Raw genomic sequence first — 23,478 nt, forward strand, 5'->3', positions numbered from 1 at the left:
CCTATAATGTTCTACATACCTAGAGAGCAATCCACATTAGACAGAAAGATGATTGTTCCTCCTGAGTCCTTATTTTAGGTTCATATCTGCCACTATATACCCCTGTGTTCCTCTGGGCCTGGGCAGATGGATCTTTGAGGGGCTGATGGTCCTATGATGGGCCTGGGGGTAGCCTCTCAGGGTGTTATTTGGGCTTGTATTATCCCTTCTGTGTCTCTCTGGTCTCTTCTGTGGGTGTGAGGATGAAATTTATCACATAACACAACAGGGTGACTCAGCCACACACTGACTTGGAGGTTATTGCTTCATAGAACAGCACTATAAGGTTGAACTGTACAGTAAGTCATCATGCTTTACAATAAGGAATTTGTATTAAGCATTTGTTCAGAAGTAAGTAGGGGAAGCACTACCATGAAAAATAGTACATTTTGAAGTGCATGATTCAAGGACCACTATCAAGGAAAGGATTTTTATGAATGCATGTAATGCTGGCTCAAGATTTGTTTAGGCTAAAAAGAAACCATCAGATGTAATGAGATATTAATTCTTTCAATCTGAAAAAAAAACAAAACCCAAAACCAAACCCAAACAACAACAAAAGAAACCCTTTTCAATAAACACATGCTCCTATGTCTTAAATAAAGGTCAGACATATTGTCTAGATAAGTATTTGATAATATTCTGCAGAGTAATAATTGAAATACTTGTAGCAAGCATAATGTTTAGTGGCCATTGTTTGGGAATAAGGCGCTGTTTGAAGAGTTTATGGGGATTTATAGGGATTGGCCCTGTTGTAAAAATATGCAAAATCCTGGTTAAAAATCAAAGCACATTAGGGGCAGCTCAACAGTTAATTATACTTCTTACCTTTAGGGAGTGCCAGAATAATACTGATTTAGCTGATAATTAGAGGATTTTCTTGATACCATCACCCTCTTCTGTGTATGTCTCCAGAACATGGTCATCTGAAAACTGATAGGCTGATAACTGTCCATAGTCTTTGCATTTTTCATTGGAAAATAAAAAAAAAGTGGGCGAGTCTAAGTGCAAAAGCCTTAAAAAGTACAATTGGGGGAAAAAAATGTAAAAAATTAAAAATCACTCAGTTCCCTCCTCCCAGCCTTATACATCTCAGTTCCAGTGTTACTCAGTTATCTAGACACCAGTGATGTTTCTTCATTAAAATCAGACACATATTGACATATGAAATATTATACTGTATTCAGAATACAAACAGTAGATTCTATAAAATGTTGACATCTGTCAATAGCAAATAATATGCATATTCTTTACAATACTGCAAAAAATTACTAATTAAATTAATGTTTAAATGCATGAAAAAATTGGGACAGGATGAACATAAATCTGACTTAAAAGAGCTTTTGCAATTCTATCAGGATTAAATCCACAGATGTTGAAATGAAGTACGTTTTCTCTACAAGCACCTGTTGTAAATATTTTACATTAAAATAGTTTATTCTGGAAGAAGCAAAGGATTTTTGGGGAGGGGTTTTTTTGCTTGTTTGGTTGGTTTTATATTTTTTTTTTTAACTTCATCAGTGGTCTATTTTATCAATTTATAAAAAATTCACAATTTCAATTGTCACTGTTTGAGAAGGTCATCTGGCAGCCAAAATCAAAGAAAAATAGGCAAAACAGAAGTAAGAAAAATGAAGACTGAATGGGCCTTTGAAAGACGTTTGATAAGGCATGTGTTATTACTGGAAAAAATTATTGTTCAGATGAATCTGGGTGTTGTAGTGGGAAGGCAGAAAGATGTCACAGTCCATGTGAAGTAACTGACTGTGTTTCCATGTGGAAACTCCTTGCTCCCTTTTAAGATAATCAATTTTTTATAAAACAAACCTAAATGTTTCATCAAGTGTATCATATCATATGAAAGTCATATCAAACACACTGAAGAAGATTTATTGATTTATGTTCTTTGTCAACTTCGTTTGAAGATCATGTTGTTACTTTTTAGGCAGCTTCATTTATTCCTTGCAGACCATAAAGTACAGTACAACTGAATAAAAACAAGGTTTCAAAATCTTACCCAATCCTTAAAATAGTTAAGGTAGCTTTTAAATTCAGCTGTAATGCAGGTATCAAAATACAAATATTAAAAACCTCCTGTGTTTCCAAAAGGTCGGACCCAATCCTGCAGGCCGCTGAACTTTGCTGGTTTTCAGTGACAGCTCTTCCAAGTACAGTAGCTAGAAAGCTTAGACATGGTGACCTGGAAGAGGACACCTTCTAACATAGCAAGTAACATAAAAAATGTTACTGTTTCTCTTTAGGCAGCACTCAGATTCTCCCTGTCCCCCAACATACATATTTACATACACACACCACAGAACAGCTTTATCTGTACATTTTTTATTAAGTTTACAAGCCACAGCAGGGGTTTTGTATGCTCCCGCAATTACTGATTGTACAACTCACATAATATTGTGGACTAACAACAAATGTCCAACCCTCATAAATACAAGCAGAGGTTTACATTATGTGCAAATTGAGTTCTGTTGTCACTAACAGATCTGCTCACTTGCAGTGCATTAAGTATGTCCATAAGTATTTGCAGGATTCAGGGTCTCAGGATCCTTTCACGTAATTTCAAAGCATTCTCTACAAGAAATTCAAAGAAAGGTATTTTTAATAATTTCAAGAAAACTGGCAGTGTGGAAACAAATCCTCGTTTGACTCTTTCGAACATCAAAATTCATTCAGTACCTAATACCAAATGCTTCTGGAGCAGATTTAGAAGCACAGGAAGTGGATTAATAGTCTTTTTTTCAATTATTGATGTAGAGAATACCTATACAGATCTGCTTGTTGCCTGTGGGCACATGCAATGTGAAAAAATTATTACTGAGGAACTTACTACAACATTCCTGCAAAGACCTTTAAAAATACCTTTTGTGAATTTAAGGATTCTCAGTTTCAATTGAAGTCATTGTAATATTAATTTGTAAAGACAACTCTCTTTTATTTTCAGATTCACGGCCTCTACCAGATGTAGCTCTGACAGGGAAGTGTACCCGAGAGTGTGATGAGTATGGCCACTCGGACTCCTGCTGGATGCCAGTCCGCACTTCTCCGGAGAGAAAGCAGAAGAGCCAGCCAAAACTCTCTACTTTCATGCCTGTTGATGAACGGGGCAGTCAGGAAAAGCTGGCCAATGGAGAAGCCTCCCTCATGGGTGATCGCAACAGAAACCTCCTTAACAAAAAGTTGACCTCATCCTATGAGACCTTCAGCGCGGCTAGTTTCAGCAAAAATGAAGAAGGCAATCCAGAGGATATCCCCCTTACACAGACAGGGGAATACAAGCCATCTCCTGTCAATACTCTAACTAGAAGAGAAGTTTACCTGTAGGCTAAAAAGCAGCAAAAAAGTTCTTTCATATTATAAGAAAGAAATGGGGAAAAAGTCTTAAAATCGCAACAATTTTAAGAAAAAAAATAAACAAAAAAGAGGGGGCCACCAAAGAGACAAAAGATCTGCCTGCCACTTCTGCCTCCAAAGCAGGCATGTAATTATACTGTCTGCCTGACTATACTGTACAATGTAGAAAACGTTGTTACTTGCATGTCTAATTCCCCCTTCTGCTGATTTTTATTTTTCCTAAATCTATGGTTGCAAATTCCTCCCATAGTAGCGAGCTTGATTAAAAAGAACACAACACACTGTTGTTACCCCTCTGCAGAAGCATGAGTTAAGCCACTCATTTTGTTTGTTTGTCATCTGGCTTGTTGAGGATAACATGTCAGGGAAAATGTACTCAAAACATATCATCTGAATATTGCTGATCCCCACCAGGGACAATCCTTCAGAAACCATACAGATATAGAGATAAATATAAAGGAATAATCATTAATAGGCACTTTGTGAAGACCACAGCTTTAATATTCTCACCTCTCATCTGAGGCTGGAAGCAACAGAAATATGTTCAGCCTGAGACTGCAGTCAAAACCATGGCATACTTTCCTGTGATTCATGGACTCTGGTTCTGTTTTATCCATCAAACAAACATGTCTTGCTGTGTCTCTTTCTCTCCTTCTCTCTCGTTCTCTGTAACAATTACTTCAATGTAAACGCAATTACTAACACATATACCATAGGATAGTAATGATAAACTGTTGAAATCATTATTTTGGGCAAGACTAACATCTAGGTGGGAAGATTGTAATAACAACAAGGCCAAAGATCACACAATGGATCAGGGGAACTGCTAAGTATTGGGGCTTGGCTTAGAAAATTAATGTATTCACAAATAAACACATGTACTCATAACACACCTTCTGTTACATTTTGCACAGCAGCACAGTTCACAAGCCCAGATGACAATTTTTTTTTTCTGATGCGGTTCAGTTGAATGCCCAAAGGAATTGGTGTGTGTTTTTTTGTAATGATGTGACATGTTGCAGCAGAAGCTGCATATGATATGCTGCATATGCCAGGGAATTTTTAAGATCAAAATTAAAAAATAATAGTAGTAATAGAAGGCTGTGTTAATAAGAATGCTTGATGGGAGGGAAAAGGTGGACAATGGGATGATGCACTAACAAGAGGATGTTACATGTTGAATACAGAAGCTTCTTTTCAGATTGTGAGGAGTGGTTTTTAAGTCTTTGGTCATCAGTGTTGCAGATTACCAATTGCTTCAAATATGTCAAAGATATATGAAAGCTTTCTTGAAACCAAGTGCATTAAAACCAAGAGAAGTGCAATACTAAATGATGTCAAGACTCAGAACATTTAGCATAAGTAGAAATTGGTCTGATAAACAGTGGTATGGTACTCACCTAGGAGGTCAAGATGAGTCAAAAGAGTCCAAACTATTGTGATATGCAAAAGCTGTAACAATTCTCATGGTGAGTGATTCTTGAAAGGAAGAGGAAATGAAACAAGTTTTTGTGCAATAAAAGCAACAAAACATGCAGAACGATGAGCAATTGCTTTGTACTTGACGCTGTAGAAATAATGGCAGACTGAGCTCAGACATTCAGATGAAAGCGACAATCGAACAACACAGCAAGGACAGCTCAAGGAGGGGGAAAGCATTCGGTTCCCTGGCGTGAAGGCATGGCTAGATGGCTCTCTAGTATACTGTAGTCACAATGTAGCTTTGGGTAGTTTCTTGCTTTGAAGAATTGCGTAGAAATAACCTTAAACAGCCTAAGGTAGAGGTTGGTAAATCAAAACAACTCATCACATTTATCTTTTGAATTCACTCCTCCGCATACTGGAATGTGCCATTATTGGCCTTTTCATTCTCCTCTCTTGAGTTTACTTTCTTCAAGTAACATTAGTTTGTGTATAACAGTTATGATGAATGGGCACATTTTAGAAAGAAAATATTAAAGTCAAAGATTAATAATGATTGAACATTTTTATGTTTAATTATTTAAGTAATATGGAGAGATGCAAGCTTGTACTTTGTTATGAGACTGCGTATAGCAGTTACTGCTTTGTATAATCTGTAAGTACCTGTTTAAAAATGCTTCTAAAATGCTTATGTAATGTATACACATTTTTCTTGCACGTTTCAACAGAATACACAATTGCATAACACAAATGTTCAACAGAATTTCCTTTAATAAGATTTTATTTAATATTACACACAAGAAAATAAATTAGGTAGCTGGGTTCCGTATATTCTTAGACACTTTTTCTACAAGGCTAATAATACAGGTCATAGTAGACCTTCAGATTAAATGGATCAGCAGTCACTCACCAACTTTTGCACCACATAAGACAGTCATGAAATAATTTACTTGTGTGCATCTCCTTAGATCTAAAACGCGTGTGAAAGAATTTTTAAAAAATTCTGTCTACTGTAAGTATTCACAGTAATTCTAGTGGAACTAGCCACTATTAATATGCTGATTACTCTTCTGACCTGGCATGACATACAAATATATTTTGTGTTTGTATTTTTCCTCTTTATTTGAAATAGGTTAAATCTGGTGCCACTCCATAAATAGAGTGCTTTTGTATAAAAATAAACAAATAAAGCTATAAAAAATAATTAGGGTGAATGCAAAATATGCAACTGTGCCTTTTATACCTATTAATATGGTAAAGTGGTAGTTGGGTTTGGACACTGAGGGATAAGGGGCTATTCCCAACTTTTTTGAACCTGTATATTTACCTGTGTTTATTTTCTGAGAAATTATAAATAATATATTTAAAAACAAGCCTTTTGCCAAACTCAGTTAATGGACCAGTCTTAAGCATTATTAATACAAGGCTGTGGTTTAAGTAGGTCTTGAGGATTTTTTTATTACTATTTGTGTGGGATTTGGGGTTGTTTTAATTTGTTTTTAATTCTGCTGCCTGAAAAACTATGATCAGTCTATATGATAGTTATTCAGCAAGGTGTCATCAGTTCATGTTGCCAGGAAAATTGACAAATTTTTTTTAATTGCTTTTAGCCATCATCACATTTCAGTCGTACAGTATAGAAATCATCTTTTTTATTTCCTTCCATGGGAAACTCAGATGAGCTTTGCATGTATTTTACGTTAGGGCACCTTTATAGATTGATGCGTTAATATAGAACTTTATATGTATTAGAAAATTCAATAGCTTTGGTCTAAAATCTAATGCTCATTCTGGATCTCAGACCCACTATGTTTATCCAATATGGTTTCTGACTGGCCTGCTGCCTGAGTTTCAGGAAAAAAAAATTAAACATTATTTTTATGTGGGGGAAGAACTTAAATGAGATTGAAATGATTGCTGAAAGGCTACCCTAGGAAGTTGTCAAGCATGAAAATAAGGAATATGGATAAAGACCTTGCCATAAATCCAGCCATCACCAAACACTTGTATGGAAGTTGAACAACGAAATATTTTTCCTTTTGTTTTGTTGATGATAAATATACAGTGTTTTCATCAGGAACAAAGCAGATGAAATAGCAATAGAAATTAAAGTCCATCAATTAAGTTGTATTACTGACTGAATGAGCATAAACACTAGGAAGAAGACAACATTCACCAGCTACCTGGGGTATGCTTTCAGACAACTTTTTCCTAAATTTTAAAGCACTTGCATTCAGTGTGGTACGATCTGTTTGTAATATTAATCATTGACTATTGTTCTGCAACTTGGATGTTGATAGTGAAGCAGAGAACAATTTATCATTGTTTATTATGAGTCACTATGCACGCAACTATGCTAAACATGGCAAAATGTATTAAACGCTAGTCCACCTCTATTTATGAAATATTTACATAATTTAATTTGCTTTTGTACAGTTTTATGTAAATAAATTGCTTGTCATTTTTGTCTCTGCAAATTAAAATATAACATGTTCAAATGGTTGCCCATTTGCCAGTTTACTTTCTCTGACAGTCTATTCCACTTTCACTGGATTAAGTCACATGCTAGTTTCAATATCTAACCTGCATTTTGAATGTCAAAGATGACACTGCCTTAGTAACTGGCCACATATTCAGCTGCAGATGTAGCTGAGGTTTTACCTCTCTACAAAGTGAAATTCAACAGAGGCTATTATCACTCAAAACAGCATGCATCTATTTTCATAGCAGAAATAGAGTACTTGTAACGATAGCAGCTGTTTCTGATTACTATTCAAAAGGACTTTTTATTAAAATGTGTTTAAAACTTTCATATTAAAGGGAATAACAAGTCCTAAGTAAAAGCTCAGGTATTTTCATTATGGAACAGCAATTTTCTTATTATCAGCAAAGGTGGTTATTTTTCCAAGAAGTTTAGAATTAGTGACAGATCCTAAAATGTCAGTGAAGCACCTATACTGAGGAGAACAACACAATTAATGGAATATTTCAAAGCCAAATGTGAAACAAAAGTTTCCAGTTATTTCTTGCTGTGAATCAAATTATCCATCTCAGCAGATCCATAACTGCAGATCAAGAACAAACCCTCCTCAAGAAGGACCATCTAAGAAGGAGAAAGAGTTTATTCCTTAGATATCTGGATTTTTTTTTCTTTGTTTATTTTTGCTTGTTTTAACAGAGCAGGCCTCAAACCAGTCATCAAGTTGGGATTTGCATCAGTTGTAATATGTGAAAATATGTTTATGGAGAGAGGGATCAAAAGTTGAAACTACTCTGCCTTCGTTTTATACAAAATACAGTATTGCTACAGAGACCTTGCAAACAATTGCATACAATTTACCAGTGAACATCATAGAAAGTGCTCTATCTTTTTACCTTAGTTACACATTAGGCTTTGATTTTTGTGAATGCAAGCTGGTTAGAACTTTTTTTTTTAAATAAAATTTATATTGCAAATTTCTGACTGTGCTTTCAGTTAACATTTCCTAGTCTTCTCTAAAGAATGTGTCGAGGAAGATCTTTCCATAAGGAGAGGTCTGAATCTACATGCCTGTGGAGAGAATTCAGTTCGCTGGATTCTGACCCTGGATCTCCCACATTGCACTTGAATGAGCTACCCCTCCATCTCTTTCAGCAGTAGCAGTATTTTAATGAGTAACTTCAATCAAGCTTTCAAGTTTATTTTATTCTAGTTGTAGTGTGCAAGCCATGACCTTCTGTTTGTTTATTTTGTCTTTTATCTGCATTTTTCTTGTTTACCCAGTGCATCCAGGAAGGTGATTACAGGAAGATAAAATAAATTTCCTGAACCACAGAGAGTGGTAAAAGAGGATAATATAAACTGGCAAAAGCTAACAATTTATGTTCCCCTTTAACCCTGGCTTCATTTCTCCCTCCTGAGCTACAGTAAAATGTAAATCTTATGCAGAGACTGAAATTAATAAATGTGACCTAGGCAGAAATAATTTCATGACTTTATTGAGCCTAAGGGGAGTGTATAGAGGATGCTTAATAGTTCATAAATGTGCAAATCATCTAGCCTATGCAAAAGAAGAAAGCAACGCCAGAGTTAGACTATTTAGTGTATTGCTCAGTAAAATGGTAGGATTCTAGTCAGGTAGTTCATAGAGCTCTTTCCTCTAAAGCAAGTACAGCTGGTTTAGATAAACTTACCAAGAAACCAGGGGGGAAAAAGATGTGAAATACCTATTCTCTAGTGTTATGGAATAGCCTCTGGGGAAGAAAAGGGAGCAAAGAACCGCAAATAGGTATAATACAATTGGTACAAAATTGATAGATATAAATCCCTTTAGGACTTTCAAATCTATTTAGGTATCCGAAAATAGGGAGCTATTAATGCATAATTTGTATGGCACTGTAATTTCTGAGAAAGGATTCTTGCATGTGATTCTATTTAAAGTAGTGTTTTTGAAGACTTAGTTAACAGTTAAAAAATATTTGTATCTTAGCATTCCTGTTTTGTAAGTTTACTAAAGCAAATTTCATCAGGCTTCTACAGCATTCACTGTAGGAGAAGGCAGGTTTGCAAAGACTGAGATAGTCAGATATAGTTTTCATACTTCTATTTGCAACCAACTTTTTCATGTTTACACTATAATAATGAATTTTAAAAACCTACCTTTCAACTGTGTTTTCCAGAATAATACAGAGGGAACAAAGTAGCAAAAGTAATATAGAAGCAGGTTTATACCATGTTTACTCCTCCTTTGGTAAATTTACACTCACCAAACTGCAGTGTCATGGAGGGAGCAACTTAAATGAGAATGAATCACTTAAGATTTTTCCAATCCTGTGGGGAATCAGAGAGGAAGGAAAGACTAGAGCAAGAGCAAAAAAATTGCTATCTTTTTATTACCGACCTCTTGTGGATCTCCACCACCTACAGAACTCCCTGAATGGGAATACCAAATTCTATCTTTTCCCCACAAAAGTGTACATTTTCACTTCTTTCAAAGGAACTTGCAGGTTTTACAACTTGCAATAAGTCTAATTGGGGTAAATCATCTTCTTGGCTCTTTTTCTTCTTATGTGGTATCTGTGTTATGTGATTACAGAAAATGAAACTTCTAAAAACAGAAAATTCTAACTGTGGCGAGATTATGGTGTTCATAGTCTGCTCTAAGTTAGATGAATATATATTTGATAAGACAAGTAGAAGTGAAGAAATCAGAATAAGATGAAAGGGATCCTGGTAGTCAGAAAAGAACCACAAACTGATGTACACATTGTAATGGTTTATTATTTAGGTCTGATGAAAATGGAATAGGCTGATAAATTCACAAGCAAAACATGAAAGGAGGATAAAAAGTTACAGATGGACAACTCATATTAGTTAAGTGTGTTTTTATATGTATATATACGCACAACTCTCATCTCTTGCTTTTGAAGTAGATTTTAACATTCACGAACATTGTTTGCTTCTGGCATTAGTCATTGTCAGAGACAAAATATTGGACAACAGGGACCTTCAGTATGAGGTCCTAAGTCTATTCTAAGGTTTAGTAAGACAGAACAAAATACACTTAATGTGGCAGGGAATGGTGACCAGTTAGAAAACTGGATAACTACCAAACATGCTTCAGTTTCTCTCTAGTCTCTTATCTCACATTAGCTGCTAGAACAAAAGTCAGAGCATTTTTTTTAATCTTTGTCTCCTTTTGCTGACAGTTCCTGGAATCAGCTTGGCACCTACTTAGCTTTTGCCCACCCTACTCTGAACTAGAAGAGAGTCCTGGAACAATAGGTGATTTCATATTCTTTTTCAGTCTGACCTCTGAGCATCTGGCAGGCATCATGTTTCCACCCTTATCTTTAGGAGCATGAAATCATGGTAGACTCACACATAACTTCAAGTATGAATATTAAAAGGGTCCTCATAGGTGGTAGAACAAGAAGTATGCCTTGAATTTAGAACAATCTGGTGCTATGCTGATAAAAAAAAATTATCCTGAGTTCCAGAGAGGATTGAAAAGCTGCTATGCGTGATAAAGAACAAACCATATGGTAGGCATAACCCTACAGTAACAAGCAGTGCATTTCTACTTGCTCTAATTTGTGCCTTATATACAGATGAAAGGAAAATGCACAAGTGCCCCAGGTCCCTCTGAAGTACAGTTAACCATGTTTTATATATGAAAGAAAGAGGTAATCATCTTTTTCCCAACCATGCTAAGTCAAGTCTCTTTCCAATCAGTTTGGATGTCCCTGCTGAATATTCTGATTGTTTTTATGTGTCATCAGTGAAATGATAATGGCTAATTAATGATACATCTAGTGTGACATGCTCATTTAGGAGGGCATAGAATTAATTGGGGGAAAATGTAAAAGTGCCGGCTAGAGAACAAAGCTCTCATGTTATAACTTCTATGAGGTGCTATAATGTATCAGCTACATATATTATTACATATTAATATAAAAGTTAAATATTGTTTTTCAGTTCCAAAGAAAATTCAGCTAATCAAAATGAGCATTCAGAAAGAATTAAAGGTGAGAGTTTGGTTTGTCGTGGAGTGAGGTCACATCTGAGAGTTACAGAATATTTTTTCTGTACTGACTGATTGCAGATAAAATAAATTTAGCAACACTTAATAGTACATTTGTCTTTCTTTACACCGTGATGGGATCTGAAGCTTTGACAAATTTACTGTTCAGTGGCACTCAGAAGCAAAAAAACCAAAACAACAGAGAATGAAAGCTTAGAATTAAGGAAGGATTATCAAACAAAATAGATTCTGCTACTTAAATCAAGATGCAGGTGCATCATTAATATTTTGCACAGTTCTGACCTTCCCACTCTATATTAAAAAGAATATAAATTCTAGAAGATATACTGATTTGGATGATCAAAATTATAGAATACATAAAGTAGGTTTCTTCAGCCTAGAGAAGAAAACTGAGCGGTTTGCCAGTGGTCCATATGAAGTCATGAATGGCGTTAAAAGAAGTGCTGAAAACTATCAGGTTTCCTTGATAAATGGGCTATGAATCATCATATTAAATTATTAAGCACTAGGCTCAAGATATATGGAAGTGTGTTTTCTCAGAGTGCATCAAACTGCTCAACTTTTTGTCAGAGGAGGTCAGTTTTTGGGATGCACCCTGTGAATCTGGTTCACATAAATAATAAAATAAACCCCATAAGATTTCTAGATTTATCCTTTTTATGAATTATATAAGTTAAGAATAACATAATAATAACATATCTCTTTGTTTCTCCTACTCTCTTACCTGAAGAGACACACTACCAACTACTGGAAACAGAATACCGTGTTGAAAGTCCTTCTCTCTCTCTAAAAACTCCAAGCCAAACACACACACACAAACAAATAGAAATTTAAAAGAAAAAAACAAAACAAAAAAACAACTGAGCCCTCAACACCATTCATTTTTTAGCCAAAACAGTAAAAAACTTTGCTCAGGAAGTTTGTACTGACAGTCAATGCTTTCGATGCCGTTTGCCCAAGAGAGTGATGAAAAATAATCTATGCATAATCGCAATTGCTTCTTGGAAATTTTCCACTGCAAGTCTTCTGCTGAGAAAACTTTCAATGGGAAAAAGGTAGAAAAAACAACAACAAAAAAATTAGATTTCTTTTTCTTCAGATTGCAATAAACTTACCACTAAAATTCCAAAACTCTGTGCCTCAGGAAACATATAGCTAGACTCACAGAATTTTGAAGGTTATAAGCACTAGAACAGGCTGTTATGTGGCTTTTTTGGACATGTGAACAGCCATGGCTTTTAAGGGTAGTCATGTATTTAACTCCTGCTGAAAACAGTGACAGGCGTTTATCTTGTACACTCCTGATTTTGGAGATTCATATAGACAAAAATGGACAGCAAAGCAAACCAAAAGTATTTTCAAACAAGTTTCCGAGGATTTCTGTTATTTCAAACTTTATACTTCTGAAAACAAGTACAAAACAGAAGATAGCAGAAAATAGTTAAGCATATAGTAATATGTGAGGTATCACCAGACGATGTTTGTGTTCTTTGGAGTGTCTGAAGATGTGTTTTATCAAATCTTACAACTAAAATATTGCATCAGTGATGTAATAAGAACTTCTGTTATATCTTCTGATAATAATGAGAAGACAACTTTTTTTTTCTCCCAAAGACATTAAAAAGTAATATTTCTTCATCTTCACATTCAGTTGGAGAAAGCAACTGTGTATTATTAGGACTTTATTTTGGAGTCATTAGGATCAGTGCAGGTTAATCTGCAATTATTTGAGATTAAATAAACTAATAATATAATTTCACACTTTTTAATTTAATTTAAAACTTAGACTGATACTCATGAAGCTAATACGCATAACACATATTTCACTAAACACAAGCTAGTATTATTTTAAGGAACTTAGAGCCAAGCAGCAGTTTTCAAAAATCACACTGTAACATAGCAGGAAAATGGAAGATTAAAATGTGAAGATACATTAGTTTCATTTACACTAATATTCTTTTAAGAATTATTCATAATAGCATAGATGTTTCTTATTTATGTAAAAATCATCGTTTGACAGCAATTGTACTGCAACCTCTTCAAACTCCAGGTCTGACTTACAGAACAAATTACTCTCTACACCCCATGCAGCAGCACAATAAAGACCTAGGGAGCCTATTCTTTTAAACTTTAAATAAATAAATAAATAAAAATAACTAACGTTTACACAGAATCACATAACTTTAAGCAAAGTACGTTCTGGACAAAGTTGAGAAACTGGACATTTTGATTAGGCTTAATTAACTACATAGCTGGAAAGCTATAAAGAAAGAAATGCAGTTAAGTGACCAAAATGAATTAATACTTAAATCTCGAAAGGAGAGATTATTGTTCTTTGTTTTTCCAAAACATAGTTGCCACTAGTACTAAAAGAAAGCTACTACTGAAGTTTATTTTACATAAGGATGAAAAAAAATGATTTTTTTCCCCCCAAACCGGTTCCCCAAATTTCTCTGTGTTTGAAGTTTCTTGCACTATCATCAGTAATGTCATTAACTGCAAAATCTGCAATATCTTTTGAGAGACAAAATCAGGTATTTTTCTCAGCATGGAAATGAGCACACTACTATCTTCCTCTAAGGATATTGCTACTGTAAACAAAGCACTGCACAGAGATGGTAACCAAGTTATCTTACTGCTACATTACTCAAATAATTCAGAACTAGTTCCTGTATTTTCATATAGTTTAATAAAAGGTTTGTTTGCAATGCATGATGCAGAGCTCTGGCCTGTCGTACACTCTACAGAAGATTAGATTGGAGAACCTAACTCCTTTAACTCTTAAAACCCGAGGAACTTAAACCATGCAGTCTGACATGGAGGAGACATACTCAAACTCCAAAGATGTATTACCACCTTTGTGAGAATATTGATTTTCCGTAGAAGTAGCTAGGATTAGATATCATGCTTTAATGACAGATCTCTGCCTCTGAGCAACAGAAATATAGCAGTCTTTGCGGGCTCTTACAGCTTCTATCCTTTGTTTTCACGCTAGAACCATGGAAAGGCAAAGGAAACAGGTATGGCTAAAGATATTTATTTTTAATCCTTGAATCTAGCTGCTACTCATTTGCGAATAAATCAAATTCTTACTAAAGTCTTTTAATAAGGAAAATTCTGTTAATATAAGATGTGACAAGTTACAAAAGTTTTGTTGTCCTACTCCTGAGAAAGCTACACTATCAGTCATAGAAAAGAAATCTTGCCTCTGGATCCCTGCAGCAGAACATACATACTGAAGAATAAATACTGAAATTCTATTTCAGTTTAGCCATGCAATTGGAATTAATCTGGATAAGGAAAATCTGAATAGAGCTCGTCCCAGTTACTAGGAAGTGGAAAAATGAGCCAATCTTCTTTGTATAGACATACTGGATTCTAGTACTCTCTAATATAGACTTGGTTGGAATGCCACAAATTTAAAATGTCTCAAACGTTTCTTCTTGAAAAAGAAATCTCTTGAAACTGGATTGTGATGATTTAAGAGCTGGAAAGGATCTGCCAAAATGAATGATTTTATTCTAATTGTAACCCATAGGTGTGTATTATTTACTGATTATTAATATAAAAAATTATTACCCTAGTTACACTGGCAAAATATACCTTTGTCCAATAGGCAAATGAAAGTAATCTTCCTTTGATAGACTTTTGTTAGTTTTGTGCTCTCAAACTTTTTCAAAAAGTTCTGTTTTTTCTTGCTGACCTGAAAGTCATTACAGAACATTTACCCTCCTGCTCTCAATAGTACTTAAAGACTTTAAAAAGTTCTTCCTGGGGAGAAAAAGTAGCAGTCAGTATTGGATTAAGCCAGCAAGGGTTGAACATACATGACAGCAGTATCTCCCCTTGCTCCGCCTTCCCAATCCACAAGAAAGAAATACAGTGACCCAAGAGCAGCAGCAATTTAGTTCAAAGAGAAAGTACAGTGAGATTTAAAACCTGTCCTGAAAAATTATAATACCTTCTAGTGCCTATTGCATCTAAAAATGCATATAGAGATGTTACTTGGAGATTTTAAAAGCATATATTTTTAATTGAACAGGATTTGTTGACCAAATCCTCAAATACAGTAAATCAGCACCTAATCTATAGGTGAGAAATCTATGCTCCTTAGTGTTCTTTCTGGTTTGGGTGATGATGTTGCCACAGCTTGTATTCAATAGCTGGTTCATCAGGAAAAATGTGCAAACTGTAGTATATGGCCCCAGTTATTTTATGAAACTGACTAGAGGCTTGTGTGGCTGATGTCTTAGACCACAGGGCCCTCTTTTTGAGTGCTGAAGACCAAGCTGTTGAGAGCAGCTTTGCCAGCCAACATGGTGAGTAGAGCTCTAGCCTAGGAATGGATGTGAAAGGGAAATTACAACCCACAGTCAAGAAAGGAAGTAGTGGACAAAGGGTGCAAGGTGGCAGGTACAGGAGACAACTCCCAAGTAATAAAACAGGGTGAAAGAGTTTCCATCTCAAGTACGTTATATTCATTTTCACAGCCTGTGAAAAAAACAGCAAAGATTGCAGCTGTGCCTGTGGTTACACATCTACAACATCATTCCAGTTACTCAGCTGTGGTGGGACAACTCACACAAACAAGTTATTGAAATGGGTGGATACACACTCTTCAGGCAAGACATGTCAAGAAGAGGACAGAGGAGGTAAGAGGGAGGTGAAGGAGGAGTTCAGAAGTATGCAAGTCCTACTGTGAGACAGACAACAATTTGGCTGAGAGTTCATAGCTCAGAATCAGAGAGGCCAGTAAGGGAAACCCAGAGGTGAGAGTTTACTACAGTTCATCTGATCAGGGTAGGGGTGTGAATGAAGCTATTTTGGAATAATCCAGACTTTGGGATCACAGGCCCCAATTCTCATGGGAGAACACTGGCATCATCTGGTAGGGCACCATGATAGGAAAGATTTTTGAAAGGTGGCAGGGATGACTTCTTGATGCAAACACTGATACCATCTAGGGGTTATGTACAGCTGGATCAGCCATTCACAGACAAGGAAGAACCAGTTGAGGACGTGATAATCAATGGTAACTTTGTCTGGAATAATCATGATTTAGTGGAGTTCAAGATCCTGAGGAGAATGAGGGAGATAAGAAGCAGTCTATATTCTGTACTTTAGGAGAGCAGGTTTCAGCTTATTCAGGGAACAGGTATATAGGATCACATGGGAAGAGGTAGTTCTGAAGGGCTCAAGAAGGCTGTGAAGGACATCAATCAAACACAATAATGGTCCATCCTTGTTCCAGGAAAACAAGCAGATGTCTCAGGAGACCAACTTGACTAAACAGAGGATTCATGGCAGAATTCAAATGGAAAAAAGAAAGGGCAGTATACAAGAAGTTTAATCGAAGAAAGACTACTAAGGAGAAATGCCATGGTCCAGGGGAGAGGGGAGTGGGACAGCAACACTGCACAAAGGGTCCGAGTCAAGGTTGAAGGTCTGGTGCAATAGTCATTTATTGAGAGTGTGCGAGGGTTTATATAAGTTCTGATGTGGAAAGGGCCAGAAAATGGGGTGGAGCATGAGACAGACAACCAGGGGATGAACAGGAGTAGGGACTCAGGAGAAGAGGGAGGAACTGGGGAGGAGCTGGGAGAGAAAAGAACCGATGGTAGCTCTCTCCACAATGCAGCTTTTTCAGCCAATCAGAGGGAGAACCAGGGAAAGCAGGGAACAGACAACGCGAGGCATGCCTGGACATGCCTAGGCAGTACAACTGTAGGGGTAACATACAATGCACATATTTGAAACCACTGTGAAATCCATATAATAAAGTCCTTTTTCAATTGTTGTATATTTTTTTCCACGCCTGGAACCGTTCCCACTCTGACTCTTACTCCTCCACAGAGAAATTTAGAAGCATTGCTCAGCCATGCAGGGATGTTGTTAGAAGAGCTGCAGCTCTCTTTGAAACCTGTTAGGAATGACAAGGGCAAGAAGATTTGCTTCTAGCACTGCAGTAGTATGCAAATATAGCGTTGAAAGGGTTGTGTGATTTAGTGACAGCACGTGTGTAAGGTTGAGATACTCAACAGAAAGAACAGCCAATATTGGATGAGGATAGAGATAGGCCAATGTGATGCCCATCCACAAAAAGGCCCAGAGGAAGGATCTGGGGAACTACAGACCTGTTGGCCTGACCTCAGTGCTCAGCAAGGTTCTGGAATAGATTATTTTGGCACCTACAGGATGGCTGGTGGATCAGACCCAGACAGCATGGATTTAGGAGGGGCAGGTCCTGCATGACCAGCCTGATCTCCTTTTATGATCAGGTGACTCACCTCATGGATAAGGAGAAAGCTGTGGATGTAGTCTAGCTGGACTACAGCAAAGCCTTTGACACCATCTCCCACAGCATTCTCCTGAAAAAGCTGGCAGCCCGTGGCTTGGACATTGGTACTCTCTGCTGGGTAAGGAACTGGCTGCAAGGCTGGGCCCAGAGAGTGATGGTGATCTGGTTGGCGGCTGGTCACTAGTGGTGTCCCCCAGGGATCAGTGTTGGGCCCAGTTGTTATATATCTTTATTGATGATCTGGATGAGGGCATTGAGTGTACCATTAGCAAAGTTGCAGATGACACTAAGTTGGGAGGGAGTGTTGATCAGCTGGAAGGCAGGAGGGCTCTGCAGAGGGACCCAGACAAGCTGGAGAGTTGGACTGATTCCAACGGGATGAGGTTCAAGAAGGCCAAGTGCCAGGTCCTGCACTTTGGCCACAACAACCCCCTGCAGCGCTGGGGACAGAGTGGTTGGAGCAGCCAGGCAGAAAGGGACCTGTGGGTACTGATTGACAGCAGGCTGAACATGAGCCAGCAGTGTGCCCAGGTGGCCAAGAAGGCCAATGGGATCCTGGCCTGTATTAGGAACAGCGTGGCCAGCAGGACTAGGGAAGTGATTCTTCCCCTTTACTTGGCACTGATGAGGCCACACCTCAAGTACTGTGCCCAGTTTTGGGGCTCTCAATTTAAGAAGGATGTTGGGGTGCTGGAGCATGCCCAGAGAAGGGCAAGGAGGTTGTTGAAGGGTCTGGAGCACAAGTCCTGTGAAGAATGACTGAGGGAGCTGGAGCTATCTGAAAGGAGGTTGTAGCCAGGTGGGGGTTGGTCTCTTCTCTCAGGCAACTAGCAATAGGACAAGAGTACAGAGTCTTAAGCTGCACCAGGGGAGGTTTAGGTTGGACATGAGGAAGTTCTTCACAGAAAGGGTGATTGGGCATTGGAATGGGCTGCCCAGGGAGGTGGTGGAGTCACCATCCCTGGAGGTGTATAAGAAGACTGGATGTAGCATTTAGTGCCATGGTCTAGTTGATAACATGGTGTTTGATCATAGGTTGGACTCGATGATCTCAGAGGTCTTTTCTAACCTAGTTGATTCTGTGATAGTCTTTCCTTCAGGAACTCAAAGCATGCAAATCCAAATGACTAGATGAGCTGCATCCAAGTGCGCCAAGAGAAATGGTTGATGTCCTTGAACAGGTGATGTCAGTCATCTTTGGCAGGTCATGCAAATCTGAGATCTGGAGAAAGGCAAATATTGCAATCATCTTCAAAAAGGCCAGTATGTCAGCTTTGGAAAATTACAGATCACTGAGTTTAACTTTGTTGCCTGGGAAAAATCAAAGAGTGCTCCTGAAACATAATTCTGGACACATGAAGGGCAAAGTGCTTGGGAAGAGTTAGCATCTCCCAAGTGTAAACGATTCTTGAGAAGCCTGTTTGACTCCTGTGATAAAGCAAAGTGTTTTATTAATGAGGTTAGACTAGTGGAAGTAATTTACCGTGATTTTAAACAAGGCTTTAAACACTGTTTCCTGCATTAATCTTATATCCCAGTTAGAACATTTCAGTCTGGATGGATGAATAAAATAAATAAATCTAGCTGGGTAAATAAATCCCCAAATCTGATAGAAAGCAGAAGGTAGTATTTATGGTGTCTTCCCCTACCTAGAGGCCAGTGACAAGTGGAGGAATTTATCCTATGACCTGTCCATTAAAAAACTTTATCAATGACCAAGAGGAGGTGAATGAAATGCACTCACATTAAGTTTACAGTTGACCTCAAATTGCTGTATCAGTTGATAGACTACAAGGCAGGATATCCATCCAGAGTAGACAGGATGAAGGATCAGGCAACCAGAACCTCAGCAAGGTTCTTCGTATAGAACAAATGACAAGTCTGGTGCTTGGAAAGGAAGCGTCCCCTTCAATGATGTGGGCTGGAACCCATCTCTCAGAGGAGCAGCTCTGCTGAAAATATTCTGGCAGTGTAGGTGGATGCAGGCTGAGCACAAGCCAATAGTGCATCCTGGCAGCACGGAAAGCTGAGAGCATCCTGGGCTGTACTAACAGAATTGTGACCAGGAGATCCACAGGAGTGATTATTCCCCTCTCAGCACCATACCTAGAGTCCCATGTCCAGTTTTGGGCTCCTCTATAGAAGGCAGATGTTGATAAGTGGGCTGATTTTGGCACACCTGGTCCAGAGCTGGAGTACTTCCTCTGTGAGGAGAACATGACGGAGCTGGAAAAAGGACAACTTAGGGGCAACTTAGCAGGAGTCCCCAAGTATTTATGAGAATATCACCAAGGCAATGGAGCCAGGTTGTTCAGAGATGCATTGAATGCATGTGAGGGACAGTGGACACAAGTTGAAATGCAAGATGTTCAGACTTACAAACTTTTTGTCCTGTGAAAGACAGTCAAGCACTAGAACTGGCTACCTGGAGAGGTTGTACAGTCTCCCTCCTTGTTTTTTTTTAAGAACCAACTGGACTAAACTCTGTCCAACTTGGTCTGACCTCATAGCTGACCCTACTTTGACCAGGAGGTTGGACTTCAGCTCTCCTGAGGTCCTTTCCAACATGAATCATCTTATGATGCTAATATTTTCAAATTATTTTTATATGCTTAACCAGCTTGATTATACTCTCACAGAGCTGAGTGACATAATTTGGAATCATAAATGTTTAAACAATTATTTAAAAATATGTTTATCTCATATGGAGTCATATGTTATTTTCCAGCCATCATAATACCTTGGTCATCTTCTTACCTTGTACTGCAAACCAGCCTTCAACCTCTATCCGTCTCCTCCCTATTTTGTTTCTTGTAAACTTGAAATAAGATCACACTGTTTGGCCTTAATATCCCCTTTGCTGAAATGAAGGGGAATCATTTTCATCCAAACTATACAATGCTGTTCTGAGCTGAGATACAAATAAGCAAAGTAGAGTTGCTTGACTACTATTCTCTCACACTGAACACTTAAATGTATGGTACATACATGCTTAGCATTACTGTGGCGTACATAGGTGCTAAGTTACAGTGTATCAGTAGCTTTGGAAATAAGCTGAATTTTCATTCATCAATCAGCATTGTGATAGGCTATTTGCATGCATGCAGACATGGAGTACATGTGTAAATATCTCTATACAGCATCAAATATTCAGTAAGCAGATATATATACAAATACATAGCCAGGGAATGATAGAACAAAATCAGGTTCCTAAGAGCTATAATGGTGAACTACTCTAGGAACATTGACTTTCAGTTCCAATTATGTTGCACAGCCCTTGAAGTGTTGAGTTATAGATTCTTAATCATATTCTATGCTTACACACTGTATTCAAGCCTTCAAATCCTCTTGTGCTGGGGTTGCTTTTTAAGTAGTCTTACTGTTTGTCTTGGGAATTTTTTAATCAAAATTATTGATTTTTTTTTCGCTCATTTTCAGCATTTTATGCAGTATATTTTGTATTCCTCAGTATAGGTCATGTATTAGAATCTTTGTCCCTCAGACCATCAATGGTGCATTTATGGATAGTCCAGGTCATCCATATAACAAATATAACCACAAATTCATTAGTACACTATTGTAAGTTAAAATTTAATTCAAGAAAGATATTTTCCTAACCTGGCCTGGATTTATTTTTAAAGGTCAAATTTATATTTCTCAAGAATTATCAGTTCTTATACACCCCTCCCATACCATTTTTCTAGCCAAACATTTTTAGTTTACAAATTTAAATCAAGTAAGACTGTCTTATTCTGAGACATATCAAACTATAATTATACATTCTGGTAGTCAGCTGAACTTTGTCCCTAATTTGCATCCTATCCCGAGTAATTTATTTTCCCACTTGTCATGAAACATATGACTGGAGTTGATCTTTTATAGACCACTTGGCAAAAGTGAATAATTAGAAATATAGTTACATCTGCATTAGAATAGTTTTTGTCCAAATTTTGGATGCAGGTCCTGCTATATGCCTCCTAAAACTCCCCAATAGGAGTGCAAGAGATAAAACATTAAGGCGAATATAATGAACTAACATCTTGGAAATTACTAAATCTTATCCTTTCTAAAGTATTATTAAGCTATTTTATTCTCATTTAAGACTGATTTTACCGATCAGCGTCACTGGAACAATATGAACTTTCTCCAGTTCTAAGGAAATATCCTTTGTTCCCATCATGACGTATAAAACATGATATTCTTTGAGGAGAGGGTCTAGGGTTTTGGTTTTATGTAAAACTGTGTTTAATAAAACAGGTTTGAGAAAATAAATCACTTAACTTGTCAAGAATAGTAAACCTGCTGTTTTGAATAACATTAACAAGCCACTTACTGTACTCAGTAAAGCAGATATTAGAACTTCATATATACAGCTATGCTTGTCCTTAATTCCAGCAGCAAAGCAATATTCAGGATATTCCAAGAGTTTCAAAATGTGACCAATTATGTAACTAGATATACCAAAAGACTGTAACTAAAAATCAGTGCAGATCTTCAACAACAAAATTTTAAATATTCTCAGTAAAATGTACAAAAAATGAAATATGAAAGACCATAGGTTACCAAAGACTCAATCTTCTTGTGTATATAATGAGAAGGGAATATACTTTTGCTCAGATCAGTCTATGCGACAAGTGACAATTTATCACCTTTCTCAAAACAAGTGTACCTTCCTATGATTTCTCCAGATCATAGTAGGGCATGATCAACACTTCAGGGTGGCATAGGGAAAGGCTGCAAAGTAGGAAATTCCCAAAAATAAAGTTATCTTAAGAATATTGAGTGCCACTCACTCCATATCCTTTGAATTTGATTATGAAGTTAGAATAACTCAGAGCAGCCTTTCAGTTGCAACTGGAAGAGATTGTTTCTCTGCTAATAAAAGATTATGTAGGTGGTGTTGACTGTCCTAACACAGTCCTATTGAGTTATTTCTGTGGTATATCTACCACTACTGCCTTAATATGCCTCAAACCTACTCTTCCTCACAGCTTTTGTTTTTTGATATTTCTACTAGACTACAGCAGCTTTCCTATTTGGAAGGTCGAGAACAGAGTGGCCTAATATAATTTGATTAATGAATGCAGAAGGGACCAGATTCTGAATTCTTTTGTTATTCACAGAGGTTAATGTCCCTCCTCCCACCCCCATAAATCCTATAGCTTTATGTTTGTAGTTCTTTGATAAGAGTGAAAAGATGAAAAAGATGTTGTTACAATTGTACCTCAAGAATCAAGAAGGGAAATTAGTTTTCCCTTAATACAATGTTGGATTGGAAATAGCGGTACCAAGCAGATGAGAACATAAGATTTCGACAGGTCTGAGATGGGGGCACACTAAGACTGTTTGAACTGCAGGAGAACTTATTGACAGATATCTGTCATTACCATTAGCAATGGTAATGGACCTCACATTTACTCCTGATGATCACCACTTGTAAAGGGCCAACACTTTGACGTTGTAGTGCTGCTTACAACCCTCTGAGCTCAATGATCCAACCATGCATCTTATTACCCATTTATGGAGTGCACAGCTAACTAACTTGGACACCAGAATACTATGAGAAATTAAGTAAAAAGCCTTACTAAAGATAAGTATACAGCATCTCCTGTGATCTCCTTTTCCATTTAGCCAGTCATTTCATCACAGAAAGCTATCAGTGTGGTCACATATAATTTGTTCTCAGTAAACTCATGCTGGCTTTCGCAATAATCATCATGTCCTTCAGGTGGCTGCAAATGGCTTCTCGGCAAATTGCTTCATAATCTACCCAGACATTGAGGTCAAGCTGCCCAGACTGTAGCTTTTCAAGTTCTCCTTGCTCTT

The 23,478-nt window shown here is 37.3% G+C and overlaps 1 protein-coding gene across 4 annotated transcripts in view; it reads left to right on the plus strand.

Annotated features, from left to right (window-relative positions):
* PCDH7 (protocadherin 7) overlaps window positions 1-23,478 on the plus strand; it is a 369,727-nt gene that overhangs the window by 267,451 nt on the left and 78,798 nt on the right. For 3 of the 4 annotated variants that reach the window (XM_027686519.1, XM_027686520.1, XM_027686521.1), the window contains exon 3: window positions 2,999-7,332. The exons of the other annotated variant lie outside the window; for it this stretch is intronic. In XM_027686519.1, coding sequence (XP_027542320.1) covers window positions 2,999-3,378 — 380 coding nt within the window. In that variant the 3' untranslated portion in view covers window positions 3,379-7,332. Of the gene's footprint in view, window positions 1-2,998; window positions 7,333-23,478 lie in introns of those variants that run through there. 4 annotated transcript variants of the gene reach the window in all.

The sequence above is a fragment of the Neopelma chrysocephalum genome, unplaced genomic scaffold, assembly GCF_003984885.1.
Source record: "Neopelma chrysocephalum unplaced genomic scaffold, ASM398488v2 Primary Assembly neopelma1_71, whole genome shotgun sequence".
Classification (NCBI taxonomy): domain Eukaryota; kingdom Metazoa; phylum Chordata; class Aves; order Passeriformes; family Pipridae; genus Neopelma; species Neopelma chrysocephalum.